General features: G+C 41.1%; 1 protein-coding gene across 11 annotated transcripts in view; it reads left to right on the top strand.

The window, feature by feature from the left end:
* The window catches only part of ARHGEF26 (Rho guanine nucleotide exchange factor 26), a 504,613-nt gene that overhangs the window by 51,484 nt on the left and 433,986 nt on the right, over positions 1 to 19,143 (top strand). For all 11 annotated transcript variants that reach the window (XR_008960675.1, XM_048216114.2, XM_057316046.1 and 8 more), the window contains 2 exons: positions 12,940 to 13,092; positions 16,342 to 16,471. Coding sequence is in view for 10 of the 11 variants with exons in the window: in XM_048216114.2 (XP_048072071.1) it covers positions 12,940 to 13,092; positions 16,342 to 16,471 (283 nt within the window). In the remaining variant the exon portion in view is untranslated. The remainder of the gene's footprint in view (positions 1 to 12,939; positions 13,093 to 16,341; positions 16,472 to 19,143) is intronic.

Genomic DNA, 19,143 nt, shown 5'->3' with positions numbered 1-19,143 from the left:
TTTATGGTAGCTCTCTCACAGTTGAAGAACTGTCAGGCTCCTCTTCTCTTACGTGGATTATGGGTGTAGACTGTGACTGGCCTCCTTGCTTTCTTCTTTACACCACAGTTCAGTCTTCCGCCCCACACCCTGTTCCTTCCCCGGCTACCTCCAGATTACTTTCCTAAAATATAAGAAATCTCTGTCATCCTCGATTACTTAAGGAAGGCATTGAAACTGCTTACTGTGGGACTCCAGGTTCTTCATAGTCATTTATAATTTCATCTTCCAGTAATTTCCCAATTTTTGAGGATCTTTCTGTGTTAGCTGCTTTCATTATACAAAGCCAGTGGTTCCTAAACTTCTTTGTGTCATGAACTCCTTTAAAAGTCTACCATTCACAAACCTGGGGTCCACCACCTATTCCCTGGGCACGAACTGTGAGTTCCCACCTTTGCTCATACCATTCATTCGCTCACTTCTCCATCTACCTTCTCCTTTCTGGCAGTTACCTAATACGAAAGTCTCTTACCTTTTGAAGTGTCTTTGGGGGACCTAAAAGAGAAAGTGTTTTGTTCTGTTTTTCATCGGTGGTGCTAACACTTGCTTGTACAGTCCTCCAGTAGGCCCTGAAGGAGTAGAGCAGGGAGAGCTCACCTCCCTAGGAGCTACAGGATTGTCGTTGGAATTGCCCTGGGCTCTGTGTTCTGTGTGCCTAAAATAGAGCCCGGCACATAGTAGGTGTTCAGTGAATAGTCAATGAATGAGTAGGAGAGGGAGCTGGGTCTCGGACCTTCCGCTCTGTGGAATTGATGAAGCTCTGAAGTCAGGCCCATGAGTAATGGAGGGGCCTCCAAGCAAAGACCGGATATGAGCTATTGGAGAAGTAACAGGGGTTAGAAGACAGAGATTCCAAAACGGATTAAGGGGATATACGAGTTTCCTATTGCTGCTGTAACAAATTACTGTGAACTTGGTGATTGAAAACACCTCTAATTTTTTTCTCTTACAATTCTGAAGGGCAGAAGTCTGAGGTCTGTTTCACTGGGCTGAAGCCGAGGTATCACCAGGGCTAGTTTCTTCTGGAAGCTCTAGATGATGATCTGTTTCTGAGCCTTTCCCAGCTCCTGGAGGTCCCCTGCGTTCCTTGGGGTATGACCCTGTCTTCCATCTCTGAAGCCAACTGCATTGTGTTTTCTTTCCTCTCTGATTTCTGCTTCCATCCTTACCTCCTCTCTGTGATTCCGATCTTCCTGTTGTCTGCTTAGAGGCACCCTGATCATTGCGCTGGGCCTGGATAAGCCAGGATGACTTCCCCATCTCGAGATCCTTAGTTACATCCGCAAAGTCTTTTTTACCGTGTAAGAGAACAGATTCACAACTCAGGGACATTTTTGGGGCCATGATTCATTCAGCCTGCCACAGGGCACCCTACACAGAAACACAGCGCCTTTTGTGTTTTTGCAAAGTGTGTCTGCGCCTTCCCTAGCTTCAAGCCTCTTCATCATGACATGACGTCTTACAGAGTAAAGTAACGTTCTACCGCCTCTCGGTAGAAAATGGTTAGTTTGCCCTGGTTTGTTGCTTTCCCGTTTGTAACTCACCGAAGAGGTACCAAAGCATAGGACCTCACAAGGACCGATGAAGTCCTTCTCTAATTTTGTCATTGATAAGTACCTATTACAAATTGTTAAAAGTTGTTGAGAATGTGCATACCTGTGATTTTGAGCCTTTTTGGTGGATGGCAGGACTATGTTATACCTGCCCACCCAGACTTAATTGATGGAAACGTAGGAGCTGGGCTTCCTGTCCTTAAAGAGAGTGGACTGGAAAAGCAAGACAGCTTACTGGCATTATTTAAAAGGTCTGTGAATTCTGTGAATTCATATAGGAGGGAAAGGCATTTGTTGCACTTTAAATGATAATTAATGTTAATGAACGTGTACCATGTGCCAGACCGTGTTCTAACCACTTAACATGTTTTAATTCATTCAGTCATCATGAGAACCACATGAGGTCATACCATTATTATTCCCATTTTACAAATGAGGAAATAGGACTTGCTGATGTTGGGCAAGTTGCCTAAGGTTACACCACTAATAAAAGAGGACCGGAATTTGAACCTAGGTCATTTGGCTCCTGAGACTGCACACATTTTCCAGAGGTGTATTGTAATGGTACACACTTAGCCTTGCTACAGTGTGTGTGAGATTCACTTTATCTGGAGGTGTATTCACTTACAGCTATTGTTATCTAATAGAGATAAGAGATCACATTTCCCTAATACCAAGAAAAAGAGAAAGCAGGAACCTTGGTCTTTGGTGTTGAGGAGGTGATTTGGAGGCTAATGATCTCACGTTCCCTCTTTTTGTTCCTTCATGCTCCCCTCCCATCACCCCGTGGGCTCTTTTCCCTTCTTTCTGGAGTGTTCCCCTCTTTGCTGTGTTGCTGGTGGTCTTTCTGGGGCTGATGTCTGTGTGTGGCAGGACCGAAGGTTGACCCAGTCTTCTTCTCCATTCAGTTGTCCGTTTTGTTTTACTAAATGAAGACACAGAAATTTATCATTATCTCAAATCCACTTAGAGCCAGGATGAGATTTTGTTCATCGGGTACTTTGCTAACCAGTGCTAATAACCATCTAAAAGGAAAGCATTTTAAAAGTCTTTGATGAAAGTCGGAGAGGGCTGTTGGAAGCTGGTGGGGTGGGGCCTGGAGCCAGCTGCTGCAGAAAGTGGAGTGGGTTGGAAAAATGTCAGAGAGGATATGAAATTCTATTTCCCTCACATAGACAAGCATCATTTTTCTTAGGGCTTTATGGCTTAAGAAACTGACCTTTGTAGTTTTTCTAAATCGTGTCCTCGTCCCTTTTTCTTTTTGATAAAATTGATGGGAGCCATAGGGAGCATTTCTTTAGGAAGACAACTATTGGAGGCATGATGAAGAAAGAAAAACAGAGATGCAAAGATTTGGGGCTTACTTTAAATGTTATTCTTCTTTGTGGATTGAATTGGTTGAAATACTGCGGGCACCACCTAAAAGGATCTGGAAATAGTGCCTGAAGAGAAATGTGTTCCTTCGTGTGCTGATTTTATTCCAGAATGACCAGCCCACAATAGGAAAGGGGGCTTCAGCATGAAGACTGTTTTGTTTTACTTGACTTTGTTCCAGTATTTTATAAATTCATTCTTGGTGCTGTTTCCCAGCAGCCACCAAGAATCCACATTTTCCTGGTTTGTTTATAATTGATCATTTATATTCCCAACTGCATCCACAAAAGGCTCAAGGCAACGTACAGTAAGTGTCATGTTTGAGTGGGAAATGAATGTGGCCATTTCAGTGGGAAATAGAAAACAGGGTAGTGACGGGGAGAGCGCATGTGCCCAGCTCCCTGTCCTGCTGGCGTTACTAGGAGTGAGAGTTAAACCCCGTGATATTCTTCTAGGTAGCCATGGTAAAGGGGTCACAGAACTGGTTATGTAACTGTCATCTAATAAAAGGAAACAGTTCCTCGGAAGTCATAAATCTTGCCTAGGTTTTGAGTTTTCAAAGGATTTTTGCCAGGCAGCGGATTAACAGAATTATTCTTGAGGTTACAAGCCCAGTATCTCAGATGCTGTGTGAAGAGCGTAAACACGCATGTACGAATTTGCCAACCAGCAGAGCTATTCAGAGCCACCTCGCTCCGGCCCACCCATACCATGCAGACCCTGGTAATTTAATGTAGTTATTAAATCACACCTGGTGGATACTTGCTTCGTATTATCACTCACTGTTGCTCCCCTTGGAAGATGGCACTTTAACAAAGGGCCAAGAGGGCAGAGCAGGCATCTAGTATTGATTTGTTCAGCACATTTATTGAGTGCTTATTCTTTGCTAGGTCCTGGAGGTCCAGTGGTGAATCAGGCATACTTGGGCTCAGTCTCCATGGTCATATATAAAATTGGGCAGTGATTTTTCCATTGTGTGAAAGTTAATAGTTGTGCTCAAATAAGACAAAAATTAAAAACTGTAAAGCTGTCCATACTAACCCAGGACATCAGAGGCTCATTCATACAGCAGCGTTTATCTCGTCTAAGGATGTTTTGATAAGAGCACTGGCCCATGCTTTCTGTCATTCATTAGCATGTGACCCTTATTCTGGGAGAATTACAATATGGATGAGTGCGCATGAGTAGCACTGAAACAAGAGAATCTAGCATGCAGTGAGTTACCATGGGAACAAGCCCCTTTTCCTCCAATATATTTTTGTGAAGCAGATTCAGATGATAGGTATGTTAAATTCTCATTTTTGAGTGAAAATAGTCTAATGGCATTAAAATTGCAAGAACTTTTAAAATACTGTTTTCCTATCTTGGTATGGTCCAGTTTCTATTCGTTCGAGCATGTATATTAGCAGTGAGAGGAAGAACTTATTAAAGGGGAGCCTTAAGTGACATGGAGGGGTCTTGGGGGACACTTAGCACTCTAGCCTCTCTTTACCTTTCTCTTCCCTGGCCCCCAGCTGCACCCTCCTTTTTTGGGATTTGCTGGGTGCCTTGAACTGAAGACACCCAGGGGAGCAGGATTTAAACCTAAGCAACTTCTGTGTTGTGTGGTATCGAGGGTAAGAAAATCCTTAGTTTCTCTCTTTCACCCCAGTCTCTTCTGTCCTGTGTCTAGGCTGACCTTAGAGGTTTTCATAGGTTGAGAAGAATCTATTAACAAAAACCATCCTAGAGATTTTAAGGATCAAGCAGAAGGTATCAGAATGGGAGTGTGGGCTACCGGAACATTTTTGTTTAGAATTTTTTTTTTTAATCTCACATTCCCAACCACTCTTAATTTCAACCCTTATCCCTTATCAATTCAGAGATAAAATTTCAGAAGGAAAACCTAAATAGAACGTGACAAGATATATAGCCTGCTAAGGAGGGAACCTCGTGCGACCTTTGCCAGAGAAGGAGCTAGGGTAGTCGTCTGATTGAGAAGCAACAGCCCTCTATTTTTGTCAAATTAACACATTTTCCATCATTGCCAGTCTGGTCAAGGATTCCTAGATGAACTTCATCTTATTCATCAATTTTGATTGATCGTGAATGTCTGCCTAGAGTGCAGACTGCATCTGGGCCGAGGGCCACAACTGGTCAGTGACACTGCCGTGGGTTAGTGGTGGTGCTCTTGTCCTGCACTGCTATCCCCAGTCCAGTGTGGTCTTAAAGAAATGGATGCTGATCGTTAGTGTCGACATGACTACCGACACAAAGCCCCGAACAAGCAAGCCCCGATCTCACTTATCTACAGCAGAATATAAATTCATTTTTGGTAGAGTACAGAATGTTCTGTTGGTGCTCTGTTAGGAAAGTATTTCCAGCAGCAAATAGTTTGCTGCCACTTATCTGGAATATTTCTTTGTTTAGTGAAGATATTTTATTATATAACAGCAACTTAGACATGTGAAACCTGCCTGATATGTTACATGTCTCCAGCATAAGTGAATATGACCCTCTCTGGTGGGATACAGGGGCTGTTTTGATTGACAGCTAATTCAAGTGAGGAAGAAGTCCAAGAATGATTTGAGTTTGCTTTCGACAGATGGATATTAATGAAGGAAATGTACCTTGAAAGGATGCCATTCCAGGAAAGGCACAGGACAGCGCTGATTATAACCAGAGCCCTACTTTCTGGGCTTCTGCAGCTAGAGCGCTGAGTGCTTCTTAGCCCAGCTAGAATCCTCCCTAAATTGGGTGGGGGAGCGGTGGGTCTAGCACTTTTTTCAGAGAGTGCAGCTGGCACTGAAGAGACTGGGGCTGGACTGGGTCTTATTGCAGCGACCCTACTTGACGGGATTGTAAAAGGCGTTTGTGTCTTCATCAATTGGTGACCCTCACTGTGCCTAGCATAGTTCTGGGAAACCACTTAAAAAAAAAAAAAAAACAAAAAAAAACATGTTCACTTGATTTATCAGTGAGTAAAGCAAAGACTGACCAATTTGTGGGTGTTAGCATGTTTGGTAAAATACCAGTAAAACAAAATTATTTGAACATGTTTCATCTTTAATTTTCTATTTCAAACACAATTTGATTTATTCACATCAAATATTTTGATCAATATGTTTCAGGTACTTGAACAAAAGAGACATGGTCCCTGTCCTCTAGACCTTGCTAAGAGACAAATGTAAACAAATTCATAATATAATTAATTACGGCCATAATAGAGATACCAAAGGCGAAGTATAACATAAATGACCCAGCCCAGAGGGCCAGGGAAAGCTTCTTGAAGGGGATGAAATTTAATCCTAGACTTGAAAGATGAGCCAGGGTTTGGTAGGCAAAGTGGAGGGCAGCAGGGTACAAGGAGGGCAAAAATGAATGACTGAGTTTCTCAGGGACCTGTAAACCAGCATTTGCTTACGCTGCATCAGCCAGGACCAGAACACATCACTAGCTGCGGCCTTCCGATTGTCTCCCCTGGAGGCTGCACCTGGGGTGTCTGACAGCTCTTCTGCTGCCCTGCGGATCTGGCTGCAGCATAAATCCACAGTGAGAGTCTCTACTATGTTGATGTGTGTGATTTACATGTTGAGATGATTCGACAGCTGGTCTTCTTGGAAAATACTACGGTTCTTTCTCAGCTCCAGCTGTTAGTCTTTTCACTGGATGTCTAGATTGAAGGATGGCTGGTGCTCACAGGCAAGCTCAGCGGGCATCTGTACGCAGAAGCAGTAGGGGCGATTTGAGCACGGGCGCTGGACTCCGAAAAGCTGTGACTCTGGTTCAGACCAAGGCTCGGTTGTTTTGAGTTTTGACTTAAGCTCTCTTAGCCTTCGTTTTGTCATCTCTAAAATGGTTCTAATAGCCATCTCATGAAATAGGCTTGAAGATTAAATTAAATGAGACAGTATATGGGAAGCATGTAGCACTGGGCTTGGTGGTCATACATATCAATTGTTGGCTTCTTGACATCTACCAAAGCCTGTCACCTTGAGCTAGACACATGGAGGAGATTTTGCTGGTTGACTGATTGAATCAGAGTTGTTGTCTATATTAAATACATTTTAATCTCCTCTATAGTTTGGTAGATTTACCCTATAGTCCTAAAGAGCTATCAGGAACACTGCTGTCTGACATCCAGCACATTATCAATTGACTATTAAGAAGGCTGTTAGTATGGTATGGGTACATTGATAGCTCACATTTGTGTCTTTTCTACCCATCACAGAAGGGAGAAGGGGAAGCGAACAATAGGACATGTGCCGAGTATATCAAAAACAGCTACCTCATTGTTGACTTTGTTTTTACCCCGCAATGCAGTCCTGCGTGTAAGACCATCACTTGCTAAAGCAGCCACAAAAAGCCCAGAGAATATGCAATTCTTGCCATTCTAGGAAGTATTAGAGGAAAAGGGATTAAGGCCATGATAAAGCTTTTCTAACATAAACTTGTCTTTAAGTCATCTTGAAGTCCCAACTCCTGAGAGGCACCGTGGTGTCCTTGGGGGTCTGACAGTTCCCTGCACAGCTGGGGAGCTCACCTGGGCGGGTCGCAATCATCTGAAGCATGGGCGTGATGGTGCTGGTACCCGTGAGTCAACAGGCAAACAGGGCTCATTTGAGTTTCTGGTTAGGAGGCACTGTTTCCAGGAAGCCTTTTCTGGTCCTTCAGAGGTTTCTCAAAATCTAGACTTTAGTGATGTGATTAGAATTTTGGTGGAGGAAAAAAAGAGAGAGAGAGAGAGAGAAAGGTTGTGTCACATGATTGTTTATAAAACATGATCATCTTGGTAACGTTACAGGGATGAAATAATGAAGGTATTGTCCCAGAAAAAAAAAAAAAAAGAAAAAAAAAAACAGCATTCACAGGGCTGAAATACATTTCCATTAAAATGTTGCTCTTCAAATAAGCCAAATTACTTCGCAAGCTCATTTAAATTTCATTGAGGGAACCAGAATGCTTTTATTTTGGCTTCAGGTTTGATCTGGATCTCCAGCATCTTTGGTTATTGAAATAATATCTCATTCTTCAGTAATAACTTTCTTGGTCTTTCCGTAGCTCAGCTCAGTTAGTAAAATATGCAAATTTGCCAAAATAACCAATAGATAATTTAACATAGGAAGCTTTAAATTATGTCTTAATTAAGCTAATGTCAAAGTAAAAGATGGGTGGCTTGGTTTATATTATATTAAAGTAAGTAGCATAAACACATATTTCATTAGTACTTTGTTTTTAATCTTGTACTTTGGCAAGGGTTTTACTGTGATAAATGAATTTTCCTTTTCATTGGGAAAAGCCAAGTTACTGTTGTTTTTGGTTATGTAGTTGCATTCCTTCAGACTATAACAGTTAGTTAGACAAGAAACGGTAAGGGATATTTGCCTCTGAGACATACATTTCTTAGATTAACATGATAATGACCTTATGAATGGTTTCTTATTTTTTCGGTTTTCTTTGAACATTTTCCTGAAAGACACGTGGAGTTAAAATAATGAACAAATATTTTGCATTTATATGAAAACCAGCTAAAAGTGAGCTGGTCCTGACTATGTACTACCTAGAACTGCTGTGGCCCTGAATTCTCACAGACATGTAATTTTTAGGTGTCCTTTTGATGTGTCTAAGGCAAAATTAAACTGCTCCTTCTTGCTTCCCCTCACTCCTCCAAAATCCCTGTCCTTGTGAATGATTTAATGGCCCACCTTGCTGCCCAGGTGGAAATCTTCAATGGAAACCCCAGCATCTTCCTTGACTTCCCATCTGATGAGTTTTTTTCTTTCTGTGAACTTTTCCTCCAAATTGTTGCCCTAATCTGTGTCCTCTCTTTTTCATTTCCCACTGCCAGGCTTGATACCCACATTAGCTGTTTCTCTGACCTGCTTGCGATCTCTCCTCTCCCCACTTGTACTCCATCCGTCTCTGCCCCAATTTTCTCTGATCAGATGATCATCTTCATCACCTCCAGTGGTTCTCACTGTCCACAGATGAAGCAAGGTCCTCAGCATACGGCATACAGCATATAGTCAAGCCTTTGCAGTCTGGCTCTGACCTGCTTTTCAACCCTCATTCTCTGCCGTCGGTTCACCTGTGGTCAACACCTCAGCCCCACTGAATGCCAGTTTCCCGATTCGTGCCTGTAGCTACGTTGATTCCCCTGCCTTTTTTCTTTTTTAAAGATTTTATTTATTTATTTAACAGAGATAGAGACAGCCAGCGAGAGAGGGAACACAAGCAGGAGGAGCGGGAGAGGAAGAAGCAGGCTCAAAGCGGAGGAGCCTGATGTGGGGCTTGATCCCATAACACCGGGATCACGCCCTGAGCCGAAGGCAGATGCCCAACCGCTGTGCCACCCAGGCGCCCCTCCCCTGCCTTTCTGCTCCCACTAATGCCATCCTCCCCACACCTTCCCTCACTATCAGTCACCGGCCCTCTGGACTTTTCACTGTATGTCTCTGTTAGAGGTCTTGTATTGTGATTAATGGTTTCCATGCTTCCCATGGGCTACTCATCTATGAGTGTTGGAAAGGAAAGGATCATCTCCTATTCAACTTTCATTTATGAAATTCATGAAATAATCTCTCCTTGGCATATAACCCAGCTTCTTCTGTACTGATTCTTGGTATTATATTATCACTTCTTGGTATATACTATTTTTGGCAGAGTCAGTGAGGTCACAGTTCCATCTCTAGGTATATAGCCCCAAAGACTTGAAAACAAGGACTCACGCAGATGCTTGTACGCAGGTTTTCATAGCAGTGTCATTTATTCACAATGGCTAAAGGGTAGAAGTGGCCTAAGTGTCCGTCAAAAGATGAATGGATAAGCATAATATGATATATATACACAATAGACTATTATTCAGCCATAAAGGGGAATTAAGTCAGCATAGATTAACCTAGAAAACATTACAGTAAGTGCAATAAACCAGACAAAATGCACAAATATTTTATGATTCCACATATAGGAGATATTTTGAATAGGCAAATTCCTAGAGGTTGAAAGTAGATTAGAAGTGATCAGAGCAGGGACCCCTGGGTGGCTCAGTCGGTTAAGTGTCAGACTCTTGATTTTGGCTCAGGCCCTGATCTCAGGGTTGTGAGATTGAGCCCCAGGTCGGGCTCTGCACTGGGTGTAGAGCCTGCTTGGGATTCTCTCTCTCTCTCCCTTCCCCTCTACCCCCCGCCCCCTAAAGAAGTTATTAGGGACTGGGGAGAGGGAAATGGAGCATTATTAGGTGATGGGTGTAGCATTTCTGTTGGAGGTGATGAAAATATTTTGGAAATAGGTAGTGGTGAGAATTGTACAACATTGTGAGTGTAATTAATGCTGTTGAATTGTACACTTAAAAATGGTTAAAATGGCAAATTTTATGTTACATATATTTTACCCCAATTAAAAACATATAGAGTCCATTTAACGAAAAAAAAAATACTGACACCACCACCCGTAGGCACATATGTTCCAAGATGTGGTTGTATGCAAACACATTGTCTTTCTGTATCATCTATGTTTATCAGCCTTACCTTCCCAATATAACATGGATTTCTTGAAGCCAGGGACTAGGCTATATAGAAAATATCCTTTAAGAAATGGCCTTTAAATATCCTTAACAAACATAGGGGTTTGGAGTAGGTTGTTTTTGCAACTGCTGAAACTTTTAGGAGAGGGTTTAATATTTTACTTGAATGTTAATAAACTCAGTCTTGAAAAAGTGATATGAAGCTGTTTTGGAACATAATTTGGTATTTCTGACCTACTGTTTAAGAATTGTGCATATTAACCCTGTTACCTTTGGAAGGAAAGCCAAATAGCCCAGCCAAGTGTGCTTTAAGTTTTCCTTTTGCTGTTTTAAACAAAGGGCTTGGATAACCTGGCCCATTACAATCTATGGAGGGGAATCCTACTGATTATTTTCCCTAAATCCTCCTTAAAGCAAATATAAATTTTTCTGTGCTTTCTCCGAGCATAAATATGTACTCTTCTAGGAGTTAAGGTGTATTTCTTCATCTTTTAAGCTCCTATGGAAAAGTTAAAAAATAAGATAGGTAATGATGACAAACTAATACAGTTTATACTACAATGTCTTTAATGTGTATGTAAATATGTAAAATCAAGACCTCTTAAAATCGGGATCGTTTTACTGCTGAGTGCCAGGATAGTCTTTGAAAATAACTGAGATATAAATGTGAGAAATGTTAGCTCATATTTACTATTAATCATCCTGTGTAAATTTCTGTTGTCTCATTCACTGTCAGTCTTGAATTTTGTATTTGGAGTCCACCCAGCAAACTAGTTAGGAGTGATGATGTGATGAATGCTAAAGAGGTTATTGAAAACTAAATTTCTCATAGGGCGCCTGGGTGGCTTTGTCAGTTAAGCATCTGCCTTTGGCTCAGGTCATGATCCCAGAGTCCTGGGTTCCAGCCCTGCACTGGGCTCCCTGCTTAGCAGTGAGTCTGCTTCTCCTCTGCCCCTCCCCCTCCTCGTGCTCTCTCTCTCTCTCTCTCTCTCAGATAAATAAATAAAATCTTAAAAAAAATGAAAAGAAAAGGAAAACTAAATTTCTCTTGTATGACTGTTCCAGCAGTCAACATTAGAAAATACTGTTAATTTCACCTTTATTACACTTTTTTTGGAAGATGCTTTGGCCGCATAATGACAGTACTTTCTAACAGATTTTCCTATCCCTCCAAACATGGACAGTAAGTGTGCTCTAGGGAGGTTCGTCTCAATTTTTACTGTGCATATAAATCATCTGAAGATCTTGATAAAATGCAGGCTCGGATTTGGGGACGGACGCAGGTGGTGAGATGCTGCATTTCTAGTAAGCTCTTAGATGCCTGGTCCATGGACTACATTGTGAACAGCAGTGCTCTTGGTAGAAACCTATTTCAGATATCTGATTTTGATGTGCTGTAAAATAGGCTGCCCTCCAGGGTTGCCAGATGAAATACAGGATGCTCAAGACATCCCATTGACTATTTTTGTACATACCTGTACTACAAAATAACTCATTTCTCTGAAATTTAATTTTCACTGCACTGGACTCTAGATAGATAGATACAAACACACGCCAAATCTGGCAACCCTAAAATGCAATCTTAATAATTTCTGAGTACATTTAAATGCCATGTATATTATTAGATTTAAGATTATTTTCAGAAAAAGGACACAGAATTAGGTTTATTTCAGACTCTTTTTTTTTTTTTTTTTTTTTTGAGAGAGAGAGCGATAGCTCAAGCAGGGAAGGGGAAGTGGGAGAGGGAGAGAGAGAATCTTTTTTTTTTTTTTTTAAGATTTTATTTATTTATGTGACAGAGAGACAGCCAGCGAGAGAGGGAACACAAGCAGGGGGAGTGGGAGAGGAAGAAGCAGGCTCCCAGTGGAGGAGCCTGATGTGGGGCTCGATCCTGGAATGCCGGGATTACGCCCTGAGCCAAAGGCAGACGCTTTTAACGACTGCACTACCCAGGCGCCCCATGGGAGAGAGAGAATCTTAAGCAGACTCCATGCTCAGCAGCATGGAGCCCAGCACAGGGCTCAGTCTCACAACCCTGAGATCATGACATGAGCCAAAATCAAGAGTTGGACGCTTAACTGACTGAGCCACCCAGGCACTCCTCAGACTTGTTTTTTAAGGTGTTTTGCACATCGGCTTTTCAATACTATGAAATATGGAAACATGACTACCCCCTCCAATATCTAGGGAATTCTTGGAAAAATAGTGAAATCTGTACATTCTAAAATATATCTGAAAGCACAGAAGTGCCCTGTGTTATCAGTGTTTTCAGTTAAACCCTTGAAGTAATAAGATGTTAATATTATAGATTTGAATTTCGACAATCTTTATAGTTTTTTCTTGTATTTCTTTGAGTTGGTATTGTGCACTGTTGATATTTCCAAATCCTGTATAATAACATTACATGAGAATAATCTTTGATTTTTTTAAGTGTAAGAAAGAAAATGTAAATGGTTTTCTTTGTTTTTCCAGATTCTTTACAGAGTTGGAAGCAAGACATCAGAATAATATCTTCATAGATGACATAAGTGACATTGTGGAAAAGCACACAGCATCCACATTTGACCCGTATGTGAAATACTGCACAAACGAAGTCTACCAACAACGCACACTGCAGAAATTGTTGTAAGAGACGTTGAATGTTACAGTGAATAGCCTAACCCCATTCCAGTTAGGTCACATTGATTGAAATTAATTGATCTCTTACATCATATTTAGAAATGCCTCCTGATGGGCTGTTTTCCAGGATTGCTTTCAGGGTGAGGGGATTTGACTAGAAAAATCCACTCTGTGGACAACTTTCTCTCTAAAGCAACTATGAAATTAAAGGTTTCTGTTACTGTTTTCCTTGTTGTTTTAAATTGCTGCAAGACCCGGCAGTGATCATCATTCTAAAACTTCCATTTTTCTAAGCCATTAACCGGCCATTGAGTAGTTGGCCTGAGGCCAAGAGAGTATTTGAGTTGAACTAGTGACGACAATCCTGATTCTCTACTCCTCTAATCTTCCTCTGTTTAGGTGGCAACTCTATTAAGTTTTTTATAGGAACTGCTGATTTTCCCCTTCTGGGTAGTTAGAAGTGAGGAGAGAAGGGAAAGTCTGAAGGAAAGCAATAGGAAAAAAAATGTTCTTAAAGGCTTTAATTGTGCAACAAAAAAGAATGAGGCTTTAAATTTCCCTCCTCACCTTTTCCCCTCTGTCCTATTTAGGTTACTGAGAATTTTGATGTGATATATATGGCTTTAGCCCTAAACGTCAGCGATTGTTCAGTAATGTCTTGTTTTATGTTGGGGGACCCTGTTTATCTCACGTAGCTATTTGTTTTCCAGCCCAGTGTGAATTACCATAAACTCAGTTTGGGGGCTGATGGCTATTATCATTCATACCCCCTCTGTGGGTTGTGGCATTTATGACCACAGCGTGGAGCTCTGGTTAGCTGCTACGCAATGTGTGTGCCCCTGTGGAGGGATTGGGGTTGGTGCTGAGAGAAACAGCCCACTGAAGCTCCCGAGTCACTGGGAAGGGCTGATTGTGCCCCTTCTCCCTCCACAACCTTATGAAACTCTTGTATGGGCAGGGTGGAAAACCAAATGAGGTTTTTAAGTACGAAGCCGGCTTTGTTGGCACTGTTGACATTTTGGTCTGGATAGGTCTTTGCTGTGGGTGCTGTCTTGTGCATTGTGGCATGGTTCATAGCCTCTCTGGCCCCTGGGCAGTAGATGCCCCTCACTCCAGCTGTGACAACCAAAAACGTTTCTAGACATTGCCGAATGTTCTTGGGGGCATAATCTCACCCCTTGCTTTTCTTAATCCCCTACCCGTCCCGGGACCCCAGATAACTGTGAGAAGGTGCAAGTGACATGTGTGAAAACAAAGCCTTGAATTAGAGCTAAATTTCTCTTTTTTTTTTTTCATTTTATTGTGCAGGATTTATAAAAGGTGCTTAGGTACTCCTGTAACTCAAAAAATAAAGGTCCTAGGGGCACCTGGCTGGCTCAGTCCATACAGCATGAGACTCTTGATCTTAGGGTTGTAAGTTCGAGTCCCACCTTGGGTATAGAGGTTACTTAAAAATAAAATCTTTAAAAAGGAAATAAAGATTCGATCTAAATTAGCTTAACAATACCATCATTTGAGCTTTCTCATGGAAAATAGTGTTTGTGTTTTCAGAGTTTTATTGCAGGTATTGTGAAGTTGCATTTAGGGCATTGACCAGCTGCACGCTGGAAATGCTTGAGAGTCTTTGAAAACAAGCAAACATGCAATAGATGCCCAGGGTCCATCCCAGACTATTTAGTCAGAATCTTTGGGGGTGGGGGTTCTGGGACCTGAATGATTTCAATATGCAACCGGTTTGGAGTTTGATTTTTTTTTTTTTTTTTACCTTACTAAAAATCTTTTTAAAGCCAATAGGTAAGGAAACTTAAAATTCCTCAATTTAAGAAAATGAAAGTAAAACATTTCTGTGTAATTTCTTTTAATTTGCTGTTCTAGGTATTTACTAATTTATGAACCAAAATATCTAACTTTCAAAATACAATTTTTTAAAAAGGTCACAACTTCCACTGCCCTGCTTCTTGGCCTTCCCCTGCTCCCCAACATGGGATTACAGTATCCATTTCCAAACCCCTGTCCCTGCCCCATTGTAAGTCGCAAGGGAACTCCTCAGAGCTCCTCTTGGGTGAAGTGAGGTGAGAGATCTGGGGGTAAGGGCACCCACTGAAAGTCAGAAGACCTTGGTTTGACTCTGTCTTCACCAAATACTAGGTCTGTTACTTGGCAAGTGGAGGATCCTTCTGGGGCTCCATTCTTATTGGAATCCCCTCTTGACCTTCATCACATGTTGTGTGGATGCTTCCACGTGAAGTCGTATCTGTGGGTGCATCTTGCTAAGTGCCATGAAAATGCTGTGGCAATATTATCATTGTTCTTATGTCCCTGGGAGGGGAGAAATGTTCTGGCTGGCATCGTTAGAAAGTTTTCTGTCTCAGAAGCTTTGAAGAAGGCCAGAAGCCTCCTAATAAATAAATCCGGTCTGATATTTCTTTCTTAGATTATAATCTGAAGCTAGGGAAGTGACTTAAAACATCATTTGTTATCTTTTTAATAGAATGTTTATAAATTACCAGATATGAGATCTAGTCTGTACGCTAGTTAATAATTGATATGTTCACGGATATGTTCACCATTATGATACCATTGCCTCTTCATTTCTTTACTCCCGTTTCTACAAGTTTCTAGCTCATGCATTTCTTATTGTTCATATTGTTATCTTGAACTCCTAGCTTCTATTCAGTCATTACTATAAAAGGCAGACAAGCCATCTGTGTCTATGTAATTGTTTTAGATATTAAAAAATTGTAATATGTGAATTTATCAGGACATTTTATACAGGCATTCCTAGTTTCACTGTGCTTCACTTTACCACACTTTTAACAGAAGATTGTTTGTAACCTGCGTCAAGCTAGTCTGTCGGCGCCATTTTAGTAATCTCACAATATTTAAAACATTTTCATTAATATTATATGTGTTATGGTGATCTCTGGTCAGTGATTATGACTCACCGAGAGCTCACATAATGGTTAGCATTTTTTAGCCATAAAGTATGTTTTCACTTAAATCATTAAAGAATGTGCATCTTTTTTTTTAAGACATAACGCTCTCGCACACTTAATAGACTACAGTGTGATGTAAGCATGACTTTTATACACACTGGGAAGCTAAAAATTCCTTTGACTCGCTTTATTGCAATATTTGCTTTATTGTAGTGGTCTGGAACCAAACCCACGATATCTTCGAGGTATGCCTGTAATATGTTTTTACTTCTTAACTTGAGGAGGAAGTATTTTTAATTTCTTCTTTGTTTCTTCTCAGAGCCACCAACCCATCTTTTAAGGAAGTACTGTCACGAATTGAATCCCACGAAGACTGTAGGAACTTACCCATGATCTCCTTCCTCATTCTCCCCATGCAGAGGGTGACTCGCCTGCCCCTGCTAATGGACGTAAGACATGATCTAATGGCTCTTTCCTCTGTGGGTAGCTGTGCTGCTATCAGTCTGGTTAAGAAAATTGTTCTTGTTTCACTTAAATCAATGTACTGTATCTCTTCTTTAAAATCCTCCAACTAAGTGAGAAGGTGCTATTCAGTTGGAAAGTCTCACTGTGTCTAATATCTTTGGTAATTACCTTCCACTTAGGCTTGCGTAGGTGCTATGAAGATTTCAGATTGCATCACTCGCTTAACATTTTTTGAAATGGGAAAAATATTGGCTTATTGAAGACAAGAGGCTTGTTTTCCATTTCCCCCTGAGCCACTAGGCATGTGACCTTGGGCAAGTCACCTAACACCTCAGTTTCCTCAGACTGATCACCCAGACCCCTTCCCTTGAGTGTTCCAAGATGCCGTGGTGCTTCTAAAGCACATGGGGATGAGACACTCTTCAGCATTAGAAGGCATGAACTTGCCCTTGTTTTCTCTTGCACAAATAAGGTAAGAAAGGCCAGCATCCTTCTTATTTTAGGGAACATTCACGAAGAAAACAAGGATTTGATTTTGAATGGTGGCAAGACATGGCTGGGGGCAGCGAGTAGAGACTGTCCGGTCTGAAATGCAGCTGGGAAGACAGCGGACAGCAAGGGGGGATGGGGGGCTGCATACCGGCTGGGCCGGTACCACAGAAGCAACGACGAGAGAAGAACCAGGTGCCCCGGCACAGCTCCCAACTGGCTAGTGGGCCAAATAGTGTTGTTTGCCATAGTGTTACTTTAAAATTGGATCATAATGTAAATGTCAGTTTTAACGTACTTGATTTTTGCATGTCAAAACACAGAATAAAAATACAGCAAAAAATTATGATTGAATAAGGTTACAAAATAAATTCCGTTTTCCATGTTCCATTATAAATTCACAGAGATTTTCTAAAAGCACTGACATTTTGCAATGAGCAAAAGCATGTGATCATAGTCACTTTGTTGGCTCTGCTGCCTGGTTTGGGGGGGTGGGGGGTTGGTCATTGTCTCAGAATTCCTAACACCCTGCTGCTCTCCAGCTTCACCTCAATTTACTACCTTCATACACTTTTGTGGTTTTGGAACTCCTTTCCTTGTTAATATTGGAAAACTTGCAGAATTTTGAAAATTTAGCTCTCTGATTTTTTTTTTCTTTTTTTTTTTTTTCGAGATCAGCATTTCTCATGTCTAACGGTAGAATGCAGCCAGGTTATCAAAACCAAATTTTGGCTTTAAAAAGGTTTATTTGTAGGATCCATCCACACTTGTTCCCTGACTTTCCCACTCTGCATCTTTGTTCACGTTGTCGTTGGCTGTCACTACTAAAACAAGCACATCTTTCAGGCACTAGCTCTAATGCTCCTTCTTTCATGAAGCCTTACTCAGTGCCCTCCCAAGCCGATATGCCTTCCTCCCCATCTGAACACCCGCAGCACTCTGAGAGAAGGGACTCTGGTAGGTAAACTTGGTGTCCTAGATGCCATGTGGCTTTTGGAGTAAGACAGATCTGGGCACAAATTCTGGCTCTCCCACTTACAGTATGATTCCTGGCAAATTGCCTAATTTCATCTGAAGCATAAGTATAATATATACTTGGAGGATTGGCATGAAAACGAATGAAGCAGTAGATGTTAAGCCTGACAATAATAGACACTCATATAAATTCATGTATATAGTATACAGGCTTGTCCTGAGTTATGTAAACATTGTGAATTTTTCAAAGACATATTCAGGGAGCAGCTACTGTACTTTCTTCCATCAGATTTTATCAGCAGTAAGAAGTCATTAAAAAAAAGTTTATTTTATAAGATTTCTAAATATGAAACTTTGATCTAGAGAAATATTATTTCAAATTTTGCTATTTTTTAAATGAGAAATGGGTACTTTCTAAATACAACATTTCTTGCAATGGTATGAATTTTCAGGGTGCTTTTTCTTCTTAAATGTATTTTAGCCATATTTCTTTAGATTCTGTGTAGATGCTCTGATCTCTCAGCCTTCTGTATTTTCTCTGTTTAATTTTGAGAAAATTGTTTGAATAGATTGGGACTCACAGAATCTAATATATTGTTGTACCATGTTGGAGGTTAATGCCATGAATGGGCAGTGGGCTCAAAACTTTTTTGGGTCAGAGACCCTGTTGTGATTCTAAGTAAAGTTAGACTCATTCTCCCTAGAAAATTAAGTGTGCACAAAATTTTACATAAAATTAAAATGTGCAAAGACAGCTCGGGACCCAGGATGCCTGCTTTTAGGGACATAAACCAGTATTTTTCATATTGCTTCTGTACACATTAGTGGGTCGTGAAATTGATTTTTGAATCATAAGCAGTGTTTATTAAAAAAATGAAACAGAGAGGTGCCTGGGTGGCTCAGTCAGTTAAGCGTCTGCCTTGGGCTCAGGTCAGGATCCCAAGGTTCTGGGACTGAGCTCTGCACTGGGCTCCCTGCTCAGCGGGGAACCTGCTTCTCCCTCTTCTCCCTGCTTGCACTCTTTCACTGTCTCTGCTGCTATCTGTCTGTCTCTCTCTCTCTCTCTCAAATAAATAAAATATTTTTTAAAAAAGTGAAATAGAATAGAATGTGTGGTATGTGATATATACGCTGTTCATAATGTGATTAAGTATTATTTTTAAAAAGCCTTTTTTCCTTTTTATGTACACAT

This window comes from Ursus arctos, unplaced genomic scaffold (assembly GCF_023065955.2).
Source record: "Ursus arctos isolate Adak ecotype North America unplaced genomic scaffold, UrsArc2.0 scaffold_20, whole genome shotgun sequence".
Lineage (NCBI taxonomy): Eukaryota > Metazoa > Chordata > Mammalia > Carnivora > Ursidae > Ursus > Ursus arctos.
The sequence above is the reverse complement of the archived record's forward strand: the minus strand, read 5'-3'. Positions and strand labels throughout refer to the sequence as shown.